The sequence below is a fragment of the Dermacentor silvarum genome, chromosome 8 (assembly GCF_013339745.2).
Source record: "Dermacentor silvarum isolate Dsil-2018 chromosome 8, BIME_Dsil_1.4, whole genome shotgun sequence".
NCBI classification, from domain to species: Eukaryota; Metazoa; Arthropoda; class Arachnida; order Ixodida; family Ixodidae; genus Dermacentor; species Dermacentor silvarum.
The window spans coordinates 36,394,759-36,422,507 of record NC_051161.1 but is presented as its reverse complement, the minus strand read 5'-3'; the positions used below and the strand labels follow the sequence as shown (position 1 = coordinate 36,422,507).

Here is a 27,749-nt window from a genome sequence, read left to right as displayed (position 1 = left end):
ATGACGGCAGGTGCACCTTCTTTCCCACAACACCCCTTCCTCACCTGAGAATCCACACCATCGCACATACACTCCACAATACTGATCTCCCCTTTTCCGAACACCAACAACAGCATCAAGGCTTGTCCGACTTCTTATTTTACTAAATTATGGTTTACAGTACACTTGCAAAACAAGATAGGTAAGGCGGAAAGTGTCTATCGACGCCTAACTAATGAGGTTAAGGTTGTCCGTGTGACAGAGGTATAATAAGGTCTTGTAAGGACTGTTCCCGTAAGGTGCATATCGGCGCAGCTGGGGACAAGTATGCAACACGTTAATGGCGCTATAGAGCTGCGCTCCTGCAGCTTTCTTACAGGTGTCACCGTAAGTAAATGCGTTTCCCGCAGTCTCGACATTCCGCGTCGGTTTTTTACGTAACATGCTGGCTTCTGAGACTCCGCAATAGTCGCGCTGTTCACAGCTTATTTTTCGGGAAAACGTTTTTTTTTTTTTTTTTTTCTAATAATGAAACTTGCTTTGCACTGTTTCTTGTGACCTAAGCAATCAGAGCACGATAAAGAAGCTTCTAAACGTTGCTGCAGCCGGTTTGAACCTTCCTTTTCTTGTCTGCCCTGCCGAGTGTACGCTCCGACCACCTCCGAACGCCAGCGTCTCCAAGCCGCCACCAGAAACATCACACCGGCGGCTGCTCGCGGCCACCCAGCCACTCGGGAAGGACGAATAAGACCTCAAAATAACGACGACGGTGGAAGAGGATCAGTGACGGCGCAGGCTGCAGCAGTCTCGCAAGACTGAGAGATGAAGAAAAGCAAAGGAACACAGAAGGAGGAGGATAATAAGAAACAAAAGCAAGAAAGGAAAAAAAAAAATATAGCACGACGGCGAACGCTGCGCGTGGAGAAAGAGAGGAGTCGCGACAGAGGATCAGGATCAGGCGGATGATTCCGGATTGCTTCCGACAGGCGAGAGAAAGCCGGGCCCCGAAAGAAATCAGTGATCTGCCCCGAGGGGACAGACACATACCCACCTCTCCCCTTTCCTCCCCCCTCCCAACCTCGGTCGCCGCCTCCTCCCTATATTTCGCGATCCCTGAGACCACGCGCCAGACCGCACTTGCCCTTTCTCTTTCCTCGTCGCCCTCTCCGAAAATCCATCTCCGCGTGCTCGCCGCCATAACGCCAACCTTCCCCCATCTCAACCAACCTGCTGCCCAAGTCGACCGAAAGCTTTTTCCGCCGCCAAAACTTTTTGACGCTTTTCCTTCTGTTCGTCAGGCCCAGCGGGAAGCCAATCTCGTTCCCTAGCTGGGAAACCTACACTGCTACACGTAGGGATCCGACTCGTCGGAGGAAAAAGAGTCATGCCACGCCGTGACAAATCTTTGTCGGCCGCACGCGCCGTCACGTAACGATCACCGCACAAAGCTTTATGTACGAATACAAACAAGTAGCACTCGCAATAATTATAATAACAATAAAATTAAATATAATAATGATAATAATGAGAAGCAGAATACAGGAGCAGTACTGTTAATGAGATATTGTTAATGAAAATGTCGCACCACGTGAGAACGTCATCTGCTCTGTCACGAGCAGTGTCAAGCGCAGACTCAGATGCCACGGCACGCATCCACGCGTCGCTTCCATTCCAATGTCACATTCACGTGAAGCAGATCGCAGCGAGAATTGGAAGGAAACGACACGATTGTGCACAGCCCGACAATCAGTAGACCCCCACATGAGCACGACCCACTTGTTTAAGCTGTAACTGGCAATCGTCATGTAAGGTAGATTCCTAGCAGCCAGAAACGTAACACCTTGGAGGCTCTGTCTGTTCGGTTGTGACCTATGTATCAACGGCACGAATATGCCATTGAGATCTCAGTCCATCAGAAGTATGTCCACATGAACGCCGTCGGATGGGGCCGTCTCGTACGACTTCTGATTCGATGATTGAATGCCTATTATTAGCTGGAAGGACACAATTTGGGCGACAAATGCTACGATTTACTGTTCCTGAGTTATTAAATAAATTACTCGAGAAAAAGATCAGCTGAACAACTGAGTCAGCTGGAGCCCACGTAAACTTATGGCGGCAGTGCTATCGTGAATTTGGATGTAGTGTTGATTTCGGCGTTAAGAAAAACGTAGATGCATATGATAGCTTCTGTATTCGTAGCAGTTCGTGTACATTATGACACCTATGTGATACCGTTTCATGAATACTTTCCTTATATATTTTTCTAAGTGTTTCAATATAATACTCATATCTTGCTCAACTATTTTCAATGTTCACGATGCTCGGAGGAGCTGCTCGCCTTTTACGTCCTCGTTGCGCCGCCCCCCCCCCCCCTTCCCCCCTCCCCCGTATCAGGGAGGCTTGAGGTTCTAGAACCTCAAGCGACAAAGTTTCTAGCGCGCCTAACCTCATCCTTGAGATGATACTCAACTTAGAACTTGAAGCATACGTACAAACATGACTCCATTTATATTGGAAGTGTTTTTTGCGCTAACGCACAAAGGCATCAAGCCGCTTCAAGCGTCCTGTGTCTTTCATTCTTCTTTGTTTTATCTTCTCTATCAACGTTAAAAAAAAAAAAAAATCGCCAACATTAGAAACCAACTCACCTAAATGGCCGACCTATTTGATGACATATGCATTTCATGAGCCAGTATTGTTTCTGACAGCTAAGTAGCAAACAGCTCTGCAAACGATTATTTCGAGCAAAATCTAGTAAAGAACGAACGGTACAGTGTTGCAGGGTCCTCGAAACAGCGCACAAACCGTGCTATAAAGCAAGAATAAGTACCGATTCACCGAGGCCGGCAAGCAATATGCAAAACCTACACCGGTTAACTACCGCGCAAGCTGAGCGCATCAGAATAAAAATCGGACGTGAAGTGAATAAAAAAATAACCAAGAAAAAAAATAAAAAGGCAAATGAAGACGGGCCAACGTCGCCGAGAACTGACGCTATACAAGATTTTAAGAACTGACACAATCTATGCACGGGCAACAGGGTACGGGAACAGAAAAGCGAACGGCGAAGTAGATCGGACACGACAGCGCGTGCGCTCACGTCGGCAGGCCGGGCAGAAAGAAGGCAATCGATGCTCATCAATGATGCACCGCGACAAATTACACATGAAAGAACATTCCGACGGAAAGACGGGCCGCAGATCGCTTGCCCGAGCCGCCGCTGCAGCATTTGCTGCCCACCGCCGACCAAAGCCAGGTTAGAGCCGAGTCGGGCGGGAGAGGAGGGACGCCACCGGGGCACGCACGTACGAATATACGCGAGTGTCGCGTTCTTCCCACCGAATCCGCCGTCCTCCTCTCCGTTTCCCGTTGCTGCTCCGTCCCGTTCCACTTTCACCCGTGTCTCTCTGACTCGCTCCCTCGCGGAGACGCCGAATAGCGGCCTGCAAAGGAGGGTGCCAGCAGCTGACGACGCAGTCAAAAGTGCAGCGACAACAGGGGCAGTGCATTTGCCCAGCACGGAGCGAACATTCGCGCATTTTACGGAAGCTGCGTATAGACATAGTCGTCATCGTCGTCATCATTTATTCCCTTAAAGGCCCCTGCTTTGGGTATTACATAGAATTATGTACATATACAGAATTCACTGAAATTGGTCAGTGATAAAAAAAAAAAGTGCGAAAGAACGCGTGAGAAGTCGTTCAATGAATAAAAGCAGTTGAAAAACAATAGGATCCACATGGTTAAAGAGGAATCACTGAGACATGCATAAAAAAAAAAAGAGAAATTATGCATAGAAATTGCAGGCAGGTTAACCAGAGGTGGTACCGGTTGGCTACTCTGCACGGAGGAAAGGGGAAGCTGCATGCGCGTTAGGTTTAAAGGTGCAAGGGTGGTGAAGCGGGAAAATTGGAAGCCACGCATTGTGATGAGTGCGCAAATTGACGAGGAACGTCAGGGAGTACACAGGACATGCATTTGTCCCGCGTTGTCCCCGTCGTCCTAGTACGTTTGCGCACCTCTCCTCCGTATTTCATACTTACGCGCAAGTTGTGTAAAACGTGGCCGGCTTATGCATATCGCGAGGACAAACGCTGTCCTCCGTTCTTCCGGTCGTACTCGTCCGTTTGCGCACTGATCACACCATTTGGGATCATGAAAGGTGTCGCGAAGTCGGCAGCCGAAGTGCCGACAAGTTTTAGTCGATTGACTGCTGTGGCATAATCTGGCAAGGCAACACTGGGGATATGAGAGACGCTGTATAGCGGAGAGCTCCGAGCTAACTTTCAACACAATAGCTGCTTCAAAATTGGATACAAACCTAACTATATGAACGTTCATACACTGTGACCACATAGAAATGCGGCCGGGAATCAAGCCTCGCGACCTAGTGCTCAACAGAACTCTATGACGACTCAGCTAAAATTTATATATAAAGAAAAAAAGAATGAAAGTGGACGAAACGATAACTTGCCGCCGGTCGGAGTCTAACCCACAACCTGCGCAGTTCGAGTGCGTTGCACTACGAAATGTGCTACGGCGACGGCCATCAATCCGTCCACTAACTTGGGTATTTGTGTTTACTATAGATCTAGCAGCGGGGGGGTTAGCCGGGTCGACCCCACTCAGAGCCATAGTGGGCTGATGTGTAAAATTCGTTTTTATTTATTTTATTTTTTTTTGCCCGATGGCGTTACGCAACACGTGAACTTTGGAGCTGCTAGCAAGCACGTGGCTAATAAACCCTCGTATGCTACCTAATGACATCAAAGCTCTCAGATTCAAGACCCTCGCTATGAATGAACGACAGAGAAGCCGAGGGGACAGATTTTCGTTTATCATGATCATATAAAGCCAACAGATAATAAAGCCAAGACCCTGACGTGGTTGTTAAGTGGCTATGGTGTTGGGTTGCTAAGCACGAGGTCGTGGGATCGAATCCCGACGACGGCGGCCGCATTTCGATGGGGGCGAAATGCGAAAACACCCGTGTGCTTAGATTTAGGTGCACGTTAAAGAACCCCAGGTGGTCCAAAATCATTCCCGAGTCCCTCGATTTAGGTGCACGTTTAAAGAACCCCAGGTGGTCCAAATCAATCCCGAGTCCCTCACTACGGCGTGCCTCATAATCAGATCGTGGTTTTGGTACGTAAAACCCCATATTTTTTTTATGATGCCAAGGAAAGCATCAGGAAAATTATCTGTGGTTGAAATTGAACTGTAGAAAATAATAAAGACAAGAGAAATGAAAGCGGACGAAAAGATAACTGCAGCGGGAGCCGAGCACACACACAACCTCCGCGCATGCATGCACACACACACATACATACATACATACATAAATACATACATACATACATACATACATACGCCCACACGCGCGCGCGCGTGTGTGTGTGTGTGTGTGTGTGTGTGTGTGTGTGTGTGTGTGTGTGTGTGTGTGTGCGTGTGCGTGCGTGCGTGCGTGTGTGCGTGTGTGTGTGTGTGACTTCGATTTAAATTTTTTACTTTCGCTTCATTTCTTAATGCATTTCGCGTCCATCGCGCTGTCAGGATGCAAGGCTGAGGTCCATAAGCGAAAAGGGAGCAACAACCCCGCTCCTCCTGAACCCGGCGAGCCCCCGCGGGTGGCCCCTTCACGAAAGCGAATTACACTTCCATTACACCCTGGTTACGATCCGATCGCGCACTCTCCCGCCTAGCCGCGCCTGGCTTGCGACTCGCCCAGCAAGGACGACGGCCGCGAGCCGAATGTCCTAAGCCTAGAAGAATGTCCCTGCAGCACGAGCGCCACCTGCATCATCCTGCATGCATCACCGACGCTCATACACGCCCTCTATTCAGCGCGAGAGGGGGACACTAATTGCTGCCTCTCTCAACTCTCCTTACACATATAATACGCACGCATGCAAATAAGCACGCCACTGTAAAGCGCAAGTGCTTTTGGACAAGCAACACCGCCTATAGAAAGAAAAACTAAATGAGCAAAAAGAAAGCAATGAAAGGTGCGCGGAGCTATTCAGGGCGTATATGACACCAGCTATAGCACCGAGCGTATATATCTTCTCTTCTTTTCAGTTTCCAGGGCGGCAGGATGGTGCGGCTCTCTTTGGCAGCCACCGCGAGGCCTTTCTAGTAGCAAAGCTCACCGCGGTAAAGGACCCTTGCCCCAGCCAGGTTCTTGCCCTTCGCCGCTCCTGCGTATCCCCCACTCAAACCCCGTTAACCTTTCTTGTCTTCTCCTCCTGTCCGCGGGACCTGCATGCCTCGATATATACCAGAAGCGGGAGGAGTACGTCCAGCTTCTCGAAGAATCGAGCGGCGGCGAGGAGACGCGCGTAACGTATTCGGGGCTGATTGCTCGATACTTACGCCCCCGTATCGCATTTGCATTCGCAAGTATTGCGCGCCGCTTCCCGTTCGTCTCGCTTCGGCGCTCTTTTTCTTTTTTGTGCCGACTGCGAGCCTTCATTATTATTATTTTATCTTTCCTCTCGAAAAAACTCCATCAAAGGGAAGCTTAACTAACTCAAGAAGTCCCGTCTGAGCGCTGACGGCTGAAGGCGGTGCGAGCTAGAGCGGCGGTGTACGTGTTTCGACGAAAGCGCGCGCGAGAGAGAGTCACTGATCACGTGGTACTCGATCACATTTCGGAGCATACATCGTACGCTTAATGCCCTCCAGATAAATGCCAGTCCTTTGGCCGAAGTTTTTAAGAAGGCGTTTAAGACGAGCTGCTTCTCGGGCGTCACGGTTCGCGAGTGCATTCATGCAGAATAATATATAAATTCGTCTCGATGTAACAACGAAAACAAAAGTAGCAGATGAAAACCATAAGATTACCTTCCCTAGGGGAATCGGCGCATAATAACGCGTATTACCTTAATATTTATCGCTGTCTAATGTCTACAAGACGCCAGAAGAGTTTGCGTTTGAGGTACACAGCCCTATCTCTGCTGAAGTGAGTGTGACTGCAAAGCAAGCACATTGCACAATACGTAAATGGCTGCACATAGGTCGGACTTGCGCTGCACCAATTTCCTTCCACATTGCGGTTTTCAACATATTGGTCGAATCCAAGCCAGTGGCCAAGCTTAGAACTCAGACATGCAAGTAGCGGCCGTTAAGACGGGTTAAAATAAAGCAGAATTAAACGATAAAATGAATTTGCAGCAGTAATTTCATTAACTAAAGGGCCCGCTTTTCTTTCTTTCTTTTTTATCGTAAGCTACTAAACAATGCACAGCCTAAGTCACGGGACGGTAGCCGCACTGATGTTTACTCAGTGCGGGAATTTCTTGCGCAAGGAAACGCCATGCAACTGCTGTTGTACACTGCGCTTTACAATAATTGGGGCAACTATGTCACACAATCAATGCAGATGGCCGCAGGAGTCACAAACGCTGCTCGCAGAGCAGTCTATTTACGATATCAGGAGATAAACCCATCAAGAGAAAAGGTGCTGATTTCTGATGTCCCTTGGTGTAGAATGCAGCGAGCCAAATACACGTCAAACATGTTTCGCTGCGAACTGCGGATTAGCCGAGGACCGGAGCGATTACGATTGATGGTTGAATTCCTACCGCTGTTGCCGTTGCCACTGAAGTCGGCTGTAATACGCAGTGAGAGAGAGAGAGAGAAATTCACAGAAGTGTTACTAAACGATGGTACAAAAACAAACGTTACAGAATGATCGTATGCAACACACGTAAGAAGGTTCCGGAAATAATAATTAGGCGGCGATGTCAAAAACTTCGGAGAAAAAAATATCGCCATTGAGAACGTCAAACGAAAAATTTGACATCGAGACCTCATGTACAGGAACGTCTAATGAAGCTTGTACTGGGATGTCAACAACACATTACAGTGGAACGGGCAGAACGCCCAGGTCACTACACAAAGCATAAAATTGAGCGCGCATTTAGTTCATTTTTGGTGTACGGTCTTGCATTCTACACCTGCTGTAGTCCAAACGTATCATCGTCAGGGCCCGGAGTTTATGCTTCCCCTTTAGGTTGAATGACAAAGGCGCGCATTACGGTCTGCTACACCTGAAACACGGTTCCTTGCTTATAATGCTGTTGTACGACCATTCTTAGAATACCATGTAATAATCTGGGACACCAACCCTAAGACCAACATTTACAAATGAGAAAGAATTCGAAAAAAGCAGTGAGGTTTATCTATAATTAATACGGCCGTAGTACATCCATCACGGACTTCTAAGAAAAAGCGGTTTACCGTCTGTTAGTAATTACAATTAAATTACGCGGCTTTACGTGCCAAAACCACGATCTGATTATGAGGCACACCGCAGTGGGGGACTCCGGAATAATTTGGACCACCTGGGGTTCTTTAACGTGCACCTAAATCTAAGTACATGGGTGTTTTCACGTTTGATGCTTTCGTACAGTGCGTAATAAATTACTCTGACAAATAGGTCATATATTGAAAAAAAAATATATAAAAAAGGGATATACAGGGTGATCAAAGTTGACTTTTTCTTTTTTTTTTAAAGTTAGGCGCTGAGACGTACGTGAAGACCACCCCTACAGTAGGGTGATGTGGCGAGCAGGACACAGGTGAGATGATAATAATCGCTATTAGCAGTGCAATTGACAGAAATTGAACAAGGTTTTGACTGGCTGCAGTAAGCAGGCTTGTTTGTATTGAAAAGTTTGCGGCAGTCATATTTCTACAGAGTTTCACTTGGCAGAATTCTTCTAGCGTATCCGTGCTTTGAGATATCGAACTGCGAATTGCCGTTCGCATGATTACGCATGCAAGACGGTGACGACCGGCGCATGCGGCGCCGAAGTTGATAAGTCTACCATAAGCATTCGTCTATCTCGTCAAAAAAAAAAAAAAAAATTAACAGCAGAGAATAATTACGTGGCATGGCGCTGTAAGTGAATGTGGTTATCGTTCTGTATGGCATCGAGGACCTGTAAACACTGAATGACACTTCCAACGCTACACACAATTAGTTCAGTGTAGAGCACTGCACGGGCCGATTTTTGCGGCCCGGGCCCGGCCCGGGACCGTTTTTACATTGGGCGGCCGCCCGAGCCCGATCAAAACTTCTATGGCGAGACCCGGACCCAGCCCAGGCCCGGAAATAATCTACGTTACCCGCCCGGCCCGCCACCCCTTTATCTTAGGCCCGAGCCCGGCTCGAAACCGGCCCGAACCCGGCTCGAGACCGAAAAACACATGTTTTTCAGAGTTGAGAGGCCCGAGAATAACTCGCTGCACGTTACATGCCCACCACCAGAAAGCCCGAGCCCGGCCCGGGCCCGCGTCAAAAAACCCGAGCCCGGGCCTGGCTCAAAAAGCACACGCCGTGCCCGAGACCGTGAAAAAACTGCTCTACCCGGCCCGGCCCGTGGCTTTCAAGTAAGCCCGAGCCCGTGCAGTGCTCTAGTTCAGTGAACGCTCTCGCTGCGAATGTGGCCACGTCAGCAGCGTAGTAGTGTTTGAGAACACAAACGAACGTCTTGACAGTTTGTTTCCAGCGTAATGTGTTAATTTCGAAGCCAGAGGAGAGCACTCGCCGGCTGAGAACTTCGAACGACGCTTGTAAACAATACACGGCGAAAGCGACCGCAGCAAATAAACGCTGCCGGTACGCAGTAAAAAGTGCCGAACCTTGTTGTCATTGGCAGACGAGGACGAGGAAGGCTCCTTGTCTCTATTTGGTTTCTTGGGCTTGCTCTTGAACTTTGTATTCTTGAGCGACGCTTGATTTTCCTTGGCCATCACGACAGATGCAGCTCACTGCAGGGCGCCGCCATTGACTAAAAATTTGGTGATGATGATGGCGAAGGTTGCTTATGGCGCCGCCTCGTGGCCGGCCACTTGGGCTATTTAGTTTCGGTTCCGGTTTTGCCAGTGAACGCGTAGTGTTTGCGGTTTAGCGTTCGGAGTTTTGGTATGGACTGTTCCAATACGCCGAATAAATGATCGTTAATGAGCAAAGAAAGAATATGTATGGCTGGTATGCATAAATATTTTTTTCTGCCCAAGGGTTTGCTTTCAACTGTAAACTTTATCATACAATATACACTTTTGTAACTTCTTTGTGATGTCGGAAATATAGCTAGGCTTTCTTGCTATTATTGATTCCGTTATTCTTGCTTTCTCTCTATTACTCACTCTCTCTCTTTCTTTTTTTTTTCTTTTTTGCTGTAATTGTGGCGATGTGCCACGAAATCAGCAGCGTTTCTTATCAGCGTTTCGGAAATGCTCACAGCGTCGTAGCATCACCTTATAAGTTTCACGCAATTCTTTTTCAGGGTAAGCAAGGCTGTCCTGTGTCTTTCCTGCTTTTTGTCTTAGTCGTTTTGCGCTGCCCCTTCAAGATGTTCAACCAGTACTAACTCGCCCCAATGTCGAGTCTTCCTCAACCAAGCTAAGTGAGAAAAACATGGTGCAGAAACTTTTCCAATGGAACACCTACTTATGACTCTGCAGTGTCTTACGCGTCGCTTTTATGCTGCACGTTATGGCGTCAGTATATTTCTACCTTCGTATCATATAAACGATGAAACTGGACTCTTTCAAAACTAATTTAATTTGGGGATCTCGCGTGTCAAAACCACGATATGATCATCAATTACGCCGTAGTTTCCGGATTAATTTTGACCGCCTGGGGCTGTTTAACGCGCATCCAATGCACGTCATAACATAATACCTCAATCAAAAGGTATTTCGATGAGGAATATAAAAAACGATAAATGTTCATGATAGTCATTAAGTTATGATAATGAGCATGACAAAGCGAGAAAATGGGCCGAGAAACCTTCAAAATGATGAAGAATCGAGAATTAATTATAGTAATTAGTGAAAGTATGGTTGTGATAGTAATGATAACGGTAGGAGAATACAAAAATGACTCAATAATGACCATGACTCAGCAAAAATGACAATGGCTCAGCGAAAAAATATTAACACTCAAAAACCACTGGAATGGGTTCGGACGTGGGCACTAAATGAAGAGAACACTAAATGAATGGTAGTAGTCATAGTCATGAGCATCACTAAGCAAAAATGACAATGACTCAGCAAAAAAAAAAACATTAACACTCACATACCAATGGGGTTCGAATGTGGTACTAAGTGGAGGAAAAGGCTAAAGGTTGATTGGTCGAAGTCATAGTCATGAGTATGACTAAGGCTTTCGCCTTAAGGTCTCTTAGCCGTAGCTAAAGCGACTCTTGAGTGTTTTTAAGCGAAGCTTTATACACTCACAAGTTTCGGCGGTGGTGGTGGTGGTGGTGGTGTCACGCTGAAAAGTAGGCAAATCCTGGTGAAAGTGCAGAAAGGGTCCAAGCTAAATGGTCGTGTGGGCTGATCCTGGTGACAGTGCAGAAAGGGTCCAAGCTCAATGGCACATATGCCTGTGGGCACGGGGACCTTTAACGCGCCCTTGAAATAACCTTGGCACACGTGGGACCCGAAGAGAGAAAATCACCAGCCCTTCCAATGTCCAGAAAATGGGGATAAGCGAAACTTGTGGTCCGATTCTAGCCTGAGGGCTTCCGGAGCCCTGGCGAAACGTCAGCGAAGAGCCACGGACCCCGATTTGCGGGACCGCGATGTTGCGGCCAAACGTCAGCGAAGAGCCGCCAACCCTGAGTTTAGGGCGAACGAAGCGGAACGCCTGCGACAGTGTCGTCTTACCACAAGCTTCGCTTAACCCAATTTTCTCGACAGAGGAAGGGCCATGAATTTTTTGGGTGAAGCTTTATAGGCTCACAAATTTCGGCGGTGGTGGTGGTGGTGTAACGGTGAAAGTGGGCTAGCTGATCCTGGTGATAGTGCAGAAAGGGTCCAAGCTCAATGACACGCACCCCTATCATGTGGGCATATCCTGGTGATAGGGCAGAAAGGGTCCAACCTCAATGGCACATACCGCTGTGGGCTCGGGGATCTGTAACGCACCCTGAACCACCCTTGTCACACGTGGGGCCAAAAGACACAAAATCACCAGCCCTTCTCCTGTCCAGAAAATGGGGGTAAGCTAAGCTTGTCCGATTCTAGCGTGAGGGATTCCGAAGCCCTGGCGGAACGTCAGCGAAGAGCCGCGGACTTCGAGTTGCGGGACCACGATGTTGAGGCCAAACGTCCACGAAGAGTCGCCGACCCTGAGTTTAGGGCAAACGAAGCGAAACGCCTGCGACAGTCTCGTCTTGCCACAAGCTTCGCTTACCACCATTTACTCGACACAGATCTAAAAAAAAAAAACTGGAGCACGCTTAAGCTTCGCCTTTAGGAGTTGAACGCGATAGTGTTATCGGGCTCCGTTCGCATCACATTTTTTCTTTGAGTAGGCTTCACTGCAAATCACAACGTGGGAAAGCCAGCTTGCATCACGCCACGGGAACCGAGCACGCCAGCTTACAAAGACCAAGCTTACACCGATCCCTTAAAGTCGGCTTCATTTTTAAACACAAATGCATTGCTGGGAAGACATTTTTACAGGTGAAATTTAAGCCGTTTTATATGAAAATGTGAAGGTCCTAGGACTGTTTTTATTATTTATTAATTGTTTTCTGTTGCCCCGAGGCGCATGCGTGTCCGAAATTTAGAAAGGCACGGTTTTCAACATTCCACTCAATGTTGCCTAGAACCAAAGTACAGTGAAACACCATCAGAATTGGAGGACGCTTAAGCTTCACCTTTAAGAGTGGAAAGCGATAGCATTCAGAGATCCCTGGCTGCTTATCAGGTTTTTTTTCTCGTATATTCAAATTACAATCCGACGCTATCACACCTGTAGGTTGTGGTTAAGTCGTACTTTACGATTTTTCTGAGGGATTTTACTTTGAGAAATATAATTTTTGTTCACTAAGGCCTTGCGCCACGCGGAGGGCCTGTGTGGTCGGGGTGGTTCGGGATGATGTGGTTCGGCATGATTATTTCCGCCAGACGCCAATGCTTAACGCCGACGCCGACGCCGACGCCGGATTTTCTGCGAACGAGTCCCTTAACGCTATCGCGTGGAAATCAGTGCCTATTGTGCTTTGGTCCTCGGATGATATACCAGAGACTGTTCTTTTCTATTTTTTCCGGCGGCTGGCGGCAAACTAACCCTGGGAGTGTTAGCCAGCGCCACCACTCCCAAGCTTAGGCCTAGGTTTGTGAGTGGTGAGTAATTTTATAGACAAAGAAGTCAAGTCTACAGCAAGGCAATGCCGCCTGGAAGAGGCCTATAGTGACCATCTGTAAGCGTATAGTTTCAATCCCATCGTCAACGAATAAATCACTCTACATGAGCGCATGATGAGCACGACCTGAGCACGAAACGAACGCGACGACATGATGATGACACGATGGCAACACGACGAAGAGGTCGCTCAAACACTGTGGACTTGCAACCAAGACTTGGTTGGGGGCAAATGCATTATTATTTTTTTAGGTGATTTCTTCCGACCACAAACTACGACGAGAATAAACATGATAATAATACAAGCTGTGCCAGATGGCCACGGAATATTGATAAAGTGTACCCTCATTGAATAACCGTTATACTTTCCCGGATTATTTGCTGAATATCGAGGATGTGGCAATTACATGTAATGCATCACTGCGGGGAAGTAATTTCCTCAGAGCCCGTCAAGATGATGTAACGCAGCGATGACGTTGCCTACTGCGGTCGAAACATGCTTTCATGTCAGTTTGCAGATTAACCACTTGCTTTATCGGCATGGCTTCTCCTTCCGCCGTGTTGGCATGAATGAATGCTAGGCGAGCTCGAAGCCACGGTACCATGGCTTCCGCGATCCTGCACCGCTTCCCGCTTTCTTCTTGTCTTTCAATTTAATTTTCTGTTTTCTTTATGAAGCACGCATTGAGACGCTTACAGAATCGATTTTATAGTGTTCTCTTTTGTTTCATTCGCTTCTCTTTCATCTCTTGTAAACATTTCAGCGGGCAGTCTCATTCTTACGCGCCTTAGAGAACATTCCGAGGAGGCTGGAGCTGTGAAAGACATTAAGCCTAAATTTAGGATCGTGAAACGTGTTTTACAGCGGTGCGGGAGCGTAGTTGCCACATGGTTGGGTAAAAAAAAAAAATGTGTGGCATATGCGCGTTTCATTTTCTTTCGGCTTTTCCTTTATTTCGTGTCTGGGACGCGTCTACCTTTCGTTGAACAGGATTTGGAACTTCAGGTGTTTCCACGCATGCATGTGCGTCTGCGAATGAAGTGGGGATCCCGACCCGCTTAAATTTCCATAGATGTGGCTACGAATTTCGTCGAATGAAATGCAGAACTTCAAGTGTTTCACCGCGAACGCGTTTAAAAAGGTATTGTCTCGCAATGAAGTGCACGCTCAATGTCATCTTGGGGGCCCCCACTTTACGAGCAAATTTGGCGCATGCAACCTAAAGGTTCACATGTCAAACTTTTGTGAGGCATGTACAAAAAAAGTAGTAATAGTAGTACTAGTAGCAATAGTAAAATATTCTGTGCGAGAAAGAAGAGAACCAAAACGTTCGCAATGACTCAGAGTAGTTATATATAGTCATGTCCAGAGGCAACGTCTCAGACATGAGCAACGATGGTGATTGTTGGTATAGAGTTTAATGGCGTATAAGCATCTGAAGCCAATGCCCGATAATAGTCCACTATGATTATTATTAACTATTTCAAATGTGAAAAACTGCCAAAAATATTTAACGTGGGATAGCATCACGAATAACGTAAGAACTGGGGCTAAAGGGATCTGAAATGTACATCTTAAGGTTGTCTATTACAAGCCAAGCGATGACAAGCAGCGCTAAGCAACCTGGTGACATCGACAGTTGCAAGCAATGTACTGTTATCAATGAGGATGATGGGGCTGGGAATGGGGTCGATAAATTATTCATGTGGCGATGACTATGTAATTCTCCCTTCAGTCAAGAACCAGAACGCTTGCTGAACGTATTGCTGTGTTAGTGCACGCCTACAGGATGCATTGAGAATTGAGTGGCTACGGATCCAGCGATAAGAGCATGGCTGAAAGGCTGCGTCTTAGTTTGCATCGTGCAGGTGCGTGCGTCCTATTCATTACACACTAAAAGGAGTGACAATAGATGTTTGTTACTGTTTCCGGGCCCCCGGGTTTTGTCCGACACTGTTAGAGAATGTTTCTCTACTGCTATGTTGTTATTACTTTCGGGGGATGTTGAACAGAACCCGGGGCCTCCGACACGCTCACCAGCGGCATGGGACATTGATTCGCTACCTGATGAGCCAGCTGACCAAATGAAAATTATGTTCCAGTTGCTCAAAGACGTGCATTCTCGTACATTGCAAAGTTCAAAAAGTCAGACAGAATTAGCTACCGGCATTAAAGCCTTCAAGAATGGGCAGAAAGTCATTGAATCTAAAATAGGCGACCTACACAAAAGACTTAATGAACTTGTAAAAAATGCGACACAATTGACCAATTTTCTGAACATTTATCTAATGCAAAAGAATTAATCGAAAAACAAACTGTCCGTAGTAATTTAATACAGTCGCGTCTGGATGAAATGGAAGACAGGTCACGGCGCAATAACCTAATATATCGCAGCATCACTGATGCCAAGGAGTCTTGGCAACAAACAGAATCCAAATTGTTTCCAGCCATAGCAGAAGTGGTGGACTCGTTTTCTGCCGATTCCATAGAACGTGCGCACCGCTTGGGTGTTTTTTCGGGCAACAGATGCCGACCTATTATTGCCAATTTGAACGGTTTCAAAGCGAGAGAACAGATTTTCTCACTGCGCGGTCAGTTTAAGTCAAGAAATATAACCATTAGCGAAGACTTCTCACCCGGTACACGTAGTGCTCGAAAGAAGCTTTTGGAATTTGGAAATAACCAGCCTGGAAAACCAAGTTTCAAGCTTCGTCACAACAAACTGTTCTTGAACGACAAATGCTTTATCTGTGACGCATCTGTCGATCACGTGTGCGATGTAACCCGCGGCATCAGCAATGGTGGTGGCGACGACGCTCCGCCCCGTGCCTCAACTTTGGGACGCGCGAGAGGTGATATGGCCTTTCAACCTTACATCGCGTGTCAATTTTGTACACCAATGTTAGAAGTGTAGTCAACAAGCATGCCTCACTGTCTTCTGCTATTGATACATGCTCGGCTCATATAATTGCTCTAACAGAAACATGGCCTTCGGCGCATGTTCACGATTCCGAGATTTTTCATGACGCGCATCATTATTCCATTTATCGATGTGACCGCACAGCCAGACGCGGCGGTGGCGTCTTACTCGCAATCAGTAAACAGATTCCATCTTCAAGTATTATTATTCACAGTGACCTAGAAATTACTTTTGCATCACTTACGCTCGGTCATCTTAAAATAATTCTAGGAGTGTGTTATCGCTCTCCCACTTACCCATCCTCGTTTGTTAATGAATTACACGACGCCGTTAATCTCATTCGTATGCGTTTCCCATCATCGCCTCTTTTTTGATGGGAGACTTTAATTTTCCGAATATTATATGGGACTCTGGGCCACCGCACCTGTCACCGCCCTCTGTCCAGGCTCAGGAATTTTTGGACATGTGTTCTTTATTCTCACTAACCCAGCTTATAACAGATGCAACCAGAGTAACTCTTAACGGTGCAAGTACCCTTGATTTATTATTCACAACTAATCCAGAATTTGTATCCGACACTGTTCATTTACCAGGAATCAGTGATCACGTTCTTATTCATTTCCACTTAAAGATACCACATCCTAAAACTGAGAAGGTAAGCAAAATTATACTAGACTACAACAGAGCTAACTTTCAGGCTATTAATAGTGATCTAGCCACGTTTCTCGACTTCATCTTAGAAGGTTTCGATAACCGGTCTGTTGAAGCTAACTGGGATCTTTTTAAAAACAAAGTGCGCCAACTTACAGATAAATACATCCCAAAGCGGAGCATAGCCACTAACCCACGTGCCCCTTGGTATAATCCTAACCTTAAGCGTTTATCGAACAGGAAGAAACGTTTTTATCGCTTAGCTAAACACTCAAACATTAACTCCAGGTGGGCAGCCTATCAGTTAGCCTCTGAGGCTTATGTACAAGCGCTCAAATCTGCTAAGATTACCTTCATAACAACAACTCTGCCATCTCTGCTGAAGGACAATGTTGGAAAGTTTTGGCGTCTCATAAATCGAGCACACGACTCATTCATAGCACTTGAAAACCTTAACGGTGATAGCATACCTAACAACCTATGTGCTACAACATTAAATGACGTGTTTGTTCAAAACTTTTGCCCTGTTTCAAACTTGCAGCTACCAAATCTGTATCACATTGATTTTTCATTTATGTATCCCGTTTTTGTTGATGTATCAGGTGTTGCTAAACTAATTGATTCACTAAAAAAAAAGTGCATCTCCTGGTTATGATTGTATATGTACTAAATTTTTGAAAAGTACTTCAGCCTATAGTTCTATTATACTAACCAAGATTTTCCAGCAATCTCTTGACACATCTAGCCTTCCTACAGATAGGAAATTGGGAAGGTGGTTCCGCTCCACAAGTCCGGCAGTAAAACTTCACCCCTTAATTACCGCCCCATTTCACTTACTAGCACATGATGCAAACTACTTGAGCATGTAATATTGAAGTCATTAGTTAGTTTTCTCGAAGATAATGCATTTTTCACGTCTTAACATGGTTTTCGTAAAACACACTCATGTGAAACTCAGCTTTTGTCTTTCACTCATAAATTGCATCATATTCTTTATGAATCATCCTTCGCTGACTGCATATTCTTGGACTTCTCGAAGGCATTCGACAAAGTGTGTCATCAGCTACTACTTCACAAGCTAAGTTTTCTTAACCTTGATCCTAACCTTTTAAGCGGATTGAATGCTTTCTTCTTAACCGATTACAATTTGTTATTGCTAAGGGTCATAACTCATCGTTTACTGACGTACATTCTGGCGTTCCTCAGGGGTCCGTCCTTGGACCCTTTCTGTTCTTAATTTACATTAATGATCTGCCTTCCGTTGTTTCCTCTGACATCTTTCTTTTCGCTGACGATTGTGTAATCTTTCGCGAAATTAATACTGATAGGGATATTAACACTCTTCAATCAGACATCGTGGCTATATCCAATTGGTGTAAAACATGGCGAATGGAACTAAATGCCAAAAAAATGCAAGGTTATGCGTGTCGCCCGAAACACTAACACTCCTCCTATTTATCTTTTGAACAGTGTTCCATTAGAATCCGTATCATCTTACAAATACCTAGGTGTTCATATATCATGTAATTTAAATTGGACAGTGCACACAGAATACGTTATTAACAACGCTAACCGTATGCTAGGATACTTACGTCGCAACTTTTCCACCGTTCCCCCTTCTTCAGTTAAACTAATACTTTACAAAACTTTAATACGACCAAAGCTTGAATATGCTGCTTCTGTATGGGATCCTGTGCATGTAAAATTAATCACTGCCCTGGAACTTGTTCAGAATAACTCAACTCGTTTCATTCTCTCCAACTACAATCGCACTGCTAGCATAACAGCCATGAAAGCCAGCCTTTCGCTTCCGTCTCTAGCAGCCCGTCGTAGAGTTAGCCGCTTGAATTTATTCCGTAACATATACTACCATACCTTTCTTCACGACATACTTATTCTATCACCTCAAATATATGTCCCATCGCATTGATCATCGCTACAAGGTAGGTATTCCCTTTTGTAAAACGAAAACATTTTCTGAGTCCTTCCTTCCGCGCACAGCAATCGAGTGGAACCACCTTCCTGCTGACATTATATCAATCATTGATAACCAACGTTTGCGCGAATCACTAACAACCATTACTTAAGTACATGCCTGTTAGAAATTGTTATTATTACTCACTGTATCTTGCTGTTGTATTTGTTTGTATTTTCCCCACTCCCCTCTGTAATGCCTCTGGCCTTGAGGGTAAATAAATAAATAAATTAAATAAATAAATAAATAAATAAATAAATAAATAAATAAATAAATAAATAAATAAATAAATAAATAAATAAATAAATAAATAAATAAATAAATAAATAAAACGACCAGTATGTTGGCCTGCGACAGCTGCTTTAGGCTTATGTGTTTATCCTGTAGTCAGTGATACAGCTTATTAAAGTAAATCGCTCGATCGGCCATCATTGTTGGCAATTTATGTGGGACCGTAACGTTGTCGTCACCATTGGCAACACTCTCAGAATTTAGTAGACATGTCGAACTATCGAAAGAAAAGTGCCATGAAATAAAACTAAGTATTTCCTGTCCGTAATTCTCCAGATCCCTAGAACCGTCTCATTTGCACGTTTCACGGCGAAATTTTGCGATTTTAATTCATTTGATTTTTATAGAAAATTCAGGAAAGCCAGAGAGGGAGCACCGATAAATTTGCGTTATGTAAGGCCCTGAGTGTTCTTGCACCGATATGAGAACAAATGAGAACAAACGTAACATCTTTCGTAAACGACACGTACTATGTCCTGTTTCGTTACATCACAGTAGTTAAAAGCAATGTGATAATATAGTTTCGAGAAGACAAGCTGCATCGGTGCCTAACAGCACAATACATCGTGGCTGCCGTCAATGAAAGAATGTTTGGAGATCCAACCAAAATCAAAGTGACGAAGGAAGCGGTTTTCCCATTTGAACGTTTCTTCTGCAAAACCGGGAATCCGGGGCCGTTGTCATCCCAGAGGAAACTGTAGAAACTAAAGAATAATCGTTTCCACGTATTGTTCTCACTTGAATTCAAGGCGAAAGGAATCGGCGCTTAGCCAAACGTTTTACCACGCTCGTCGAGGCAGCCGCCCGCGTCTCGCGCGATTGCTACAACAGCGGCAACCATCCTATGTAGTACAGAGCTGGATGCTTTGGTGCACAACGCAATTGCCCATGAGAACGAAGCCCGCGGATTAAGCTCGTCAACCACCTCCCATTTTATAGGTATGTTCCCATCCATTGCGCCCCCCTTACTTTTTTTTTTCTTCTTTTACTACCTACCTCATTCCCGCTTTTTTTTTTTTTTTTTTTGTGCATGTGTATGTGTGTATACTACAGAACCGCGATGCTTTAGAACGTGGAAGACCCGGTATATCTCGATGTTGCGTGCAGTGACAAGGACACCACCGCTGCGGCCAGCTAACCGAACAGATGATTCTTCTTTCCTAGGACTACATCTATCGAGCCAACCAAGGGCTTAATATGTTGCACTTAGGTTTATGATTGGTTGCCAAGTGTTGCATTTAACTCGCTTTAGTTATCATGTTCCAGTCAAGTCCAGGTGATTTGAACTTGTGGACAGCTTTCCAGCTCGCTTGCATGTACAGGCGCAGCAATGTCTTCTTGCCTGCTTGGGTGCCCCTTTACTGCACGCATCTAGCGATGCGGAGCACGAAGTGAAGGCGGGACGCTGCGCATCTGGAAAATTGGCCGAGCTCGGTATGGGTCTCAGGTGACCCGTTTGGCGGTCTGTCGCAGCGGTCCCGCTTGTAATATCGCCTGTCGTTCGAGTCAGCCGCGTATCCTCAATCACCGCAGGAGACGGGATCGCCCTTTGGGTGGGCTATGTCGCCGCATCTTCCTATTTTTCGCCGTCGTTTTTTTTTTCTCTTTTATCCTTCGCTCTATTTCAGGGCATCGAAGCCACTCCGGAAGGTTTGTTTTCAATTCTGTAGCACAAAACATCGGCGTTTCTTTCCAGCCGCTTCTGTGTCTTCCATTCGTTTCTCTCTACCAATGGTTGCTTCTTAACTTGATTTCTTCATCTTGTAGAAGTAATAGTGACGCTCTTGGTGATTCTTTGCCAGCCTCATTCCGCGGTGAATTTCTCCTGCAAGAACGTGTGGTCTCTGTCGGTTACGTTTTGTGCATTTTGTCTTTCTACTAACCTCATCATTTTCGAAGTAGAATGCCGTCAGCAACCGTTTTCTACTTAATTTTTTCACTGGGGAAGATAAAAGATTGTTTGTCACCTTGATCTACTTGCGCGTTTAAGGAACCCCAGGTAGTAAAAAAATTTATCCAGAGCTCCCCTACTTCGCTTCTCATAGCGCAAGGAGGAGGCGGAGGAAAAGAAGGAAGGAAAGGTAAGGAGGTCAACCAGAGGCACGTCCGGTTCGCTACCCTACGCGGGAAGGGGTTTAAGGGGTGAAAAAAGAAGAAAGGAGAGGGAGGGAGGAAGGTAATCTCCATGTGAACACGGGCGGTTGTCCATCACTTCAGGCCTACAATAGATCCCTGAGGCCAGTTGATTTCATGAATCGAAGCAATGCCCGCGTAGCTCTGTAAGCCTGCGACGCGTGGGGCCGTGGTCTAAGAATCGTTGTCTCTGAAAATCTGTGACCTATCTGTGACTCCTGCAACTGTGAAGACACGATCGAGCCCATTTTGTGTTTTTGTAATATTTATGACATCAAACGCGATATTCGGCATCCGTTAAACCGATTAGGCGGCAGACCATTTTCTCATAGCCCAAGCGTTCCATTGGGTGTTCCACCTCGTCACTGAATCAATTTGCATGCCTGTTATTTTTTTCGGTCACATGACGCAGGAGTTGCTGTTAGTCACAATCATGACATTACATTTTAAGAGTTATATTGAGCTGGAAATAATGGCGAAGTGCTTTTCAAGGGAACGGCAGGCAAGTTGTGTGCACTCGAGGACCGAATAAGTCATTCAGGTGTTATGAGTGCATACTCTCACATCCTCCGAAATTCCCGAGTGCATTGTTTACGGGCCCAACAAGGCTGAATGTGTTTCTGCAAATGCCGCAGAATTTCAGAGCGTGACGCATCGGCTTTCACCTATATATGGCCAGAGCCAAGTTGCAGCGCTGTCCTTGGAAATGCTGTATGACCATCGTTCAGAGTCAATTTCAGGGCGGCAGTCTTCGACGAAGACAAGTGTCGTTATCGAAACGTCGAATCCGGGCTGAGGCTGCCCTTATTAGCACACTGTTAATATACTAAAGCCTCGGCTTTTACTCACACACGTTATTATAGTTTAGGAATGGTGGAAGGCGTTGTGAATGCTTTACGAAGAACAAAAATTAAGCGTTATACCTGCATCATAGTAAGCGCATAATCACTATCTATTGTATAGGAATTATTATCCCACACGCTGAAACTGAGATTTCTGAACCATACCGCGGCGTGGTGCGGCAAGGACTGACCTGCACTTTCTCTTCCCATTCCGCAGATGAAGTTTTCCTTCTCGCATAAAATGGCAGAAAGTAGCAGCAAGCGTTTCGAATGTTCAATGAAACGCAATAGCCAGTGCAAGAGATGAAGATCACGACGACATTCACTTCGAGCACATATATAGGATCTAGTCCGGACCCCCTCGAACACACCTGGACTCAGCTCTAACTCGAGCGCACGCCCACTCGAGGTCACTCAAAAACACATCAACCATCATGCGTGAGTGTCAACCGAGGGTGGAAATTAACGAGTTTGCCATTCTACGGACACGAGTAAAAAAAAAAAAGGAGAGAGAATGTTACATAGCTGATCCCTAAGCAAATAGAGGTGAAAAAAACATCGAAATTCAGACTCCAACGCACGACGCACACACGCGCACGCACGTACGCACGCGCACACACACACACACACACACACACACACACACACACACACACACACACACACACACACACACACACACACACACACACACACACACACACACACACACACACACACACACACACACACACACACACACACACACACACACACACACACACACACACACACACACACACACACCACACACACACACACACACACACACACACACACAACACACACACACACACACCACCACACACACCACACACCACACACACACACACACACACACACACACACACACACACACACACACACACACACACACACACACACACACACACACAACCAGAGTCCGGCACAGATCACAGGGAAAGGCAATTTTCAGAGACAGTGAGCAACGGTACACTACAGAGTGGCGGCGAGGGGAAATAACCGCCGTTGCAGGTCAGGGAAAGCGAAACAACCAGCGCGCTCCAACGCCGGGAGGTTTCAATCACAGTCGCTTGAATAGGCCAACCCTCTTCTCTCTTCTTTATTCGATACGGCCCCGCAGCAATCGTTCTGCTTCCTCGACCCGGGGTGCGGGCAGAGCGCGGCTTGCGCCGGCTGTGGCGTTCATTCCCCACGACCTTCCTCCTGCCCCTTCCATTTTGCTGTAGGGACGACGGATCACCTTGTTTTTTTTTTTTTTTTTTTATGGGATTTCGGGCAACAGACGGCGCCGCCTATATAGTGCTCTCGGGTGTGTATGTGTGTGCTTGGGCGCGTGGAGGGAACTTCTTGCCTTGGCTAGGTGGTTTGACGAGGGCAATAGACCGCTGGTCTGGCACGCACATGCAAACACGCGATTTCCACCGCTTGCTGCCGCGAGGTTAAGACATCGCAGTTTTTCACCGAGGCGGCGTTCCCTATACAAAGCTGCAAAGGTCAATCCTGTACCAGGACACCACGCAGGCTTCTATCCTAGTTTTTTTATTATTATTTTGGTGCTGTTTATTCGCCAGCGCTTATCCTATCTTTCAAGTTTTAAAAGAGTGTTGACACGCAACGCGCACGGCTTAAGACGGTGAACTCACATACGTGCGCGCTTTACATGCTCCAATATCGCAAATATTCGTATGTGGCCGCAGTATAAATCCAGAAAATGGCGCGATAAGGCCTCCCTATACGATTCACTGTGGGCATGGAAAAGCACCCGCAACCAGCGACCCCTTCCTAATCCTACCCTACAGCCCAGTGGGATGCAGTATACTGTTCAGCTCGAGCTTGCAGGGCCAGCTATGGTTGGTGGAGTGGGCGTGGCGCACGGTGGCTTCTCCAGACATTTCATCACTACGACTACGCACAAAACAATATTCTTGAGGCCTCCATGTCGCGCCTCAGCTGTTGATCTCCAGCGGAATAAAATGTGAGTGCTCCGTTCAATAGCGGATCATACTGTATGCATTGAGCTCCGGCTCACCTTCCATAAGAAACCAGAGCTCCGTACTTTAACCCTATTTTACACTTCATTTCATTCGCCTTCTTGTTTAAGCATGTATTAAGTAAGCTTAATTTCCACTTCGTTGCCCTGAGGAATCTGGAACTATAGAATTTTCTAGTAACACCGAAGAAAACATTAGAAGAGAAATGCTCGTAAAGGCTAATGTCTGAGTTATTGTTTTATTATTATTATTTTTAATTAAAGCGAAAACAGCATGCAGAAAGCATGGGGTGGCTGTGAAGAGAAAGCAGCAACAGACATCTACCCAACTTTCTATAACTTGTTCCCTGTTTATCGTGGTTTGTATTTATTTGTCGTCGTTCTTTCATTGGGGTAATACCTGCGTCAGGACCAATATAATACAATGCAAACGTTTTGAAGCATGCAGAGGCACACCGATCGCCAAAGAAAAGCAAAGAAAGAAAGAAAGAAAGAAAGAAAGAGAGAAAGAAAGAAAGAAAGAGAGAGAGAGAGAAAGAAAGAAAGAAAGAAAGAATGAATGAATGAAAGAAGGAAAGAAAGAAAGAACGAAAGAAAGAAAGAGAGAGAGATAGAAAGAAAGAAAGAACGAAAGAAAGAAAGAAAGAAAGAGAGAAAGAAAGAAAAAAAGAAAGAACGAAAGAAAGAAAGGGAGAGAGAAAGAAAGAAAGAAAGAAAGAAAGAAAGAAAGAAAGAAAGAAAGAAAGAAAGAAAGAAAGAAAGGCAAAAACGACTGTGCAGGAGTAGGCGCATTCGGTTTTGGGAGCAGGCCTCGGCGCATTCTACCACGCAGAGAAGCCGCGATGAGCCGGAGAGAAGCAGCTCCGCACATATTTGACGCATTTGTCAATGCCGCGGAAGGCCGCCACACGGAAGAAGGTCCACCGAACAGCCGAGTTTCGCATCGCAGGCGCTGTGCATACACGGCCATATAGTTTTGTTTTCGCCCTTCGCGCACGACTGGTTGGCCCGGTTGCCTGATCGATGTCGACATTTTGAAGTGAACTTTTCTGTCCGAGACATTTGTGCGAAGCCCAATGCACTTTTCGTGGTTTTCCGTATTTTTTTTTTCTGTCCTCTTTTTCCCGAGCTCTAGCTCTGTCACTTCATACCTTATTACAGCGATAGTTGTTATATAGAGACGTTTCTCCCTTACGCCACAGCCGTAAGGTGTAGTTAGTTCTCCTATAACGGCCATAATTATAAAGCCAGTCCAAACCTAACATAAACCATTGAAAAAAAAGAGAAAGTATAAAGTATGTTAAACAATGGGGTACGCGGGACCTCTGATTCTGAAAACTGACGCTGCTGCCAACTGCTTCTCTAAGACGTCGGCGGAAAGGACACGAAGCCACAATTTGCAGCGGCCCACGATTACATTTATAACACTCAAGTAATCCCTTTATATGCATAAGTACTAAGTTTTCATGCAAGTTAAGTTTTTTGGAAGTCGGCTCTCTGTGTTGAGGGTGTTGCTGTCTGCCTTGATAGCACGAAATACGGTGCGCAATTGACGCCGGCCGGATCTCGGGTCAAATATCACTATACTCCATCGTGCTGCACCAATCTACGAAGATCGCCATCAAAGCGACAGAACCGTATTAGGCAATGTATATGCACCAGGATCTGATGACGCTTTCCTATTACTTTACAGAAATTAACAGGCGTACAGTGTGTCAGGGGTAAACGTCTGCATGCCGCACAGGGGATGCGACCACTGTAATGTGATAGCGAAGTAAGTAGTTGGAAGAGTTGGCCCGTGTTCACGAGTACGAAAGGACGAGCACGAAGACAACATAAGCGAGGAAAACGAAAGAGCGAGCACGTCCTGTCGTCTTCCTTGTTTTCGTACATTTAATGCTCGTCTTTTCGTATTCACCGTGGTGTATACGACAACGCGGTGCCTATATGCAGTCCAAGTTTTTCGTCTCTTGTGGCGACGCCAAATGTAAATTAAAGTCGCCGCAAACGAAAAGAGACCTAGACCGGCAGGCTGAGCACAGTAGTAGTATTAAACTTTATTTAACCATTGTAACGACACTAAGCATAGGTAGTCATACGGTCGCCACTACTGTTAATTCTCTTAGTCCCAAGTGTGGCTTCAAAAAACCGTTCATCGTCTTCTGAAGCCAGGCTGGATAATTTTTGCGGCCAAATGGGAGTGTATTGTATTCATAAACATCAAACGGTGTTATGAATGCTGAGAACTTCTTCGTCTCTTCTCGCAGAGGCACTTGCCAGAAGCCTTTTCAAAGTTCAATACGAGAAAAAACTTTGCAGGCTCCCGTCTCATTAATTATTTCGTCTATATGTGGCATGGGAAACGGGAAGAGGTCGGTCTGTTTGTTCATCAGCCTGGAGTCGGTGCACAGACGAAATGTTCCATCCTCTTTAAGCGCAATCGTGATCGGAGAAGCAAAATAAGGTGTATAGGGGCGTATCACACCAGCGTCAAGCATTTTCTGCAGCTCTTTTTTCAGCCAAAGCTTCTTGTCTCTCGCCATGTTGTAGGCATTCCGTTTCACTACTGTCGTGTCTCGTAGCTCGAATGGGACTTGAAACTTTGACGTCACTCTTGGGTAGCCTCCGACAAAAAGTGGCTCTGGGTACATCCGAGTGACGTCTTCTGCTGCAGTGGGCTTGCGAAGGTCTTCCTCCAGGACTGTGAAGGAAGGCAACCGGCGATCGTCTTGCGTTGTGACTTGGCCATCCCAGTAGAGGTTTAAACGGAGCTCTTGCATTTGGTACTTCACACAACTAAGAACTATGGCTTTTACGGATGTGCTCTTGTCCTGACATGTAATGAGCACATCCCCCCATTCATTGTGCACTTGTTGGTTTCTATCATCCCCGTAGACGATGACAGGTCAATCTTTGGTTATATTTAGCTCTGGGATCTCGTTCTTGCTAACCACAGTGATTGACGCTCCGCTGTCCACGAGTGCTTTCACATCCTTTCCATTTACTTGTGCGGGAACAAATATCAGCTTGGCACGATCAGTGAGGTAAATTGCATCCTGTCGGGATGGTGAAAGGTCATCAGGCATCGTTTTAAGTATTTTCTTTTTCTTCTGTTTAGAAAAGTCTTCCACAAACGAACCAGGTTTGCCGCCTGCCTTCCGACAACTGTCGCCTCGGAACCCCGGTACTAGAGATTTTTCATTGTCATTATCGTCTGTCGTCGCATGTTGCCACTCCTGAACAAATAATTGCTTCATAATTGGCAGTAGTTATTCTAGTGTTTGTGGTGGTCCAAGTTGAACTTGATGCTGTATCCGCTTAAGAAGTCCTAGTATGATGAGGGGCATGAGCGATGAGTCGGACAGGGCACAATCTTCTGCATGCAATAGCCTACACTTAAAAAAAAAATAGTTATGAACAGGGCCGGAAACGTACTTGCAATATATTGCTCTGTCCCAACTTTCGAGCCTATTTACAGATAATGTGGTCAAAAAGTTTTTTCTCCAGTCCGCCCTAGGATGTCCTGCGTTTTCCGTCCCCCAGATCTCATACCAAGTCCTCGCGACGCCTCCGAGGTACAACCGCATGTTCCTAACCTTGTCAACATTATCCTGCCAACAATTACGGTTACAGGCATATTCATAGAAATCAAGCCAGGCCTGAGCACTCTCTGGCAATGACCCGTCGAAGATATCCGGTCTAATAAATTCGGCTGGTGTCCTTAGAGACCGTTGGAGGGCCTTTGCATTATGACTTCCAACAGCTGCTGTTG

The 27,749-nt window shown here is 46.0% G+C and overlaps 1 protein-coding gene across 3 annotated transcripts in view; it reads right to left on the bottom strand.

Annotated features, from left to right (window-relative positions):
• LOC119461016 (transcription initiation protein SPT3 homolog) overlaps positions 1-27,749 on the bottom strand; it is a 575,536-nt gene that overhangs the window by 68,113 nt on the left and 479,674 nt on the right. Inside the window, exons 1-2 of one of the 3 annotated variants that reach the window (XM_049672094.1) lie at positions 9,631-9,767; positions 7,566-7,592 (exon numbers count right to left, since the gene is read on the bottom strand). The exons of 1 other annotated variant lie outside the window; for it this stretch is intronic. In XM_049672094.1, coding sequence (XP_049528051.1) covers positions 7,566-7,592; positions 9,631-9,741 — 138 coding nt within the window. In that variant the 5' untranslated portion in view covers positions 9,742-9,767. Of the gene's footprint in view, positions 1-7,565; positions 7,593-9,630; positions 9,768-27,749 lie in introns of those variants that run through there. One more of the 3 variants, XM_037722187.2, reaches the window with a different exon arrangement.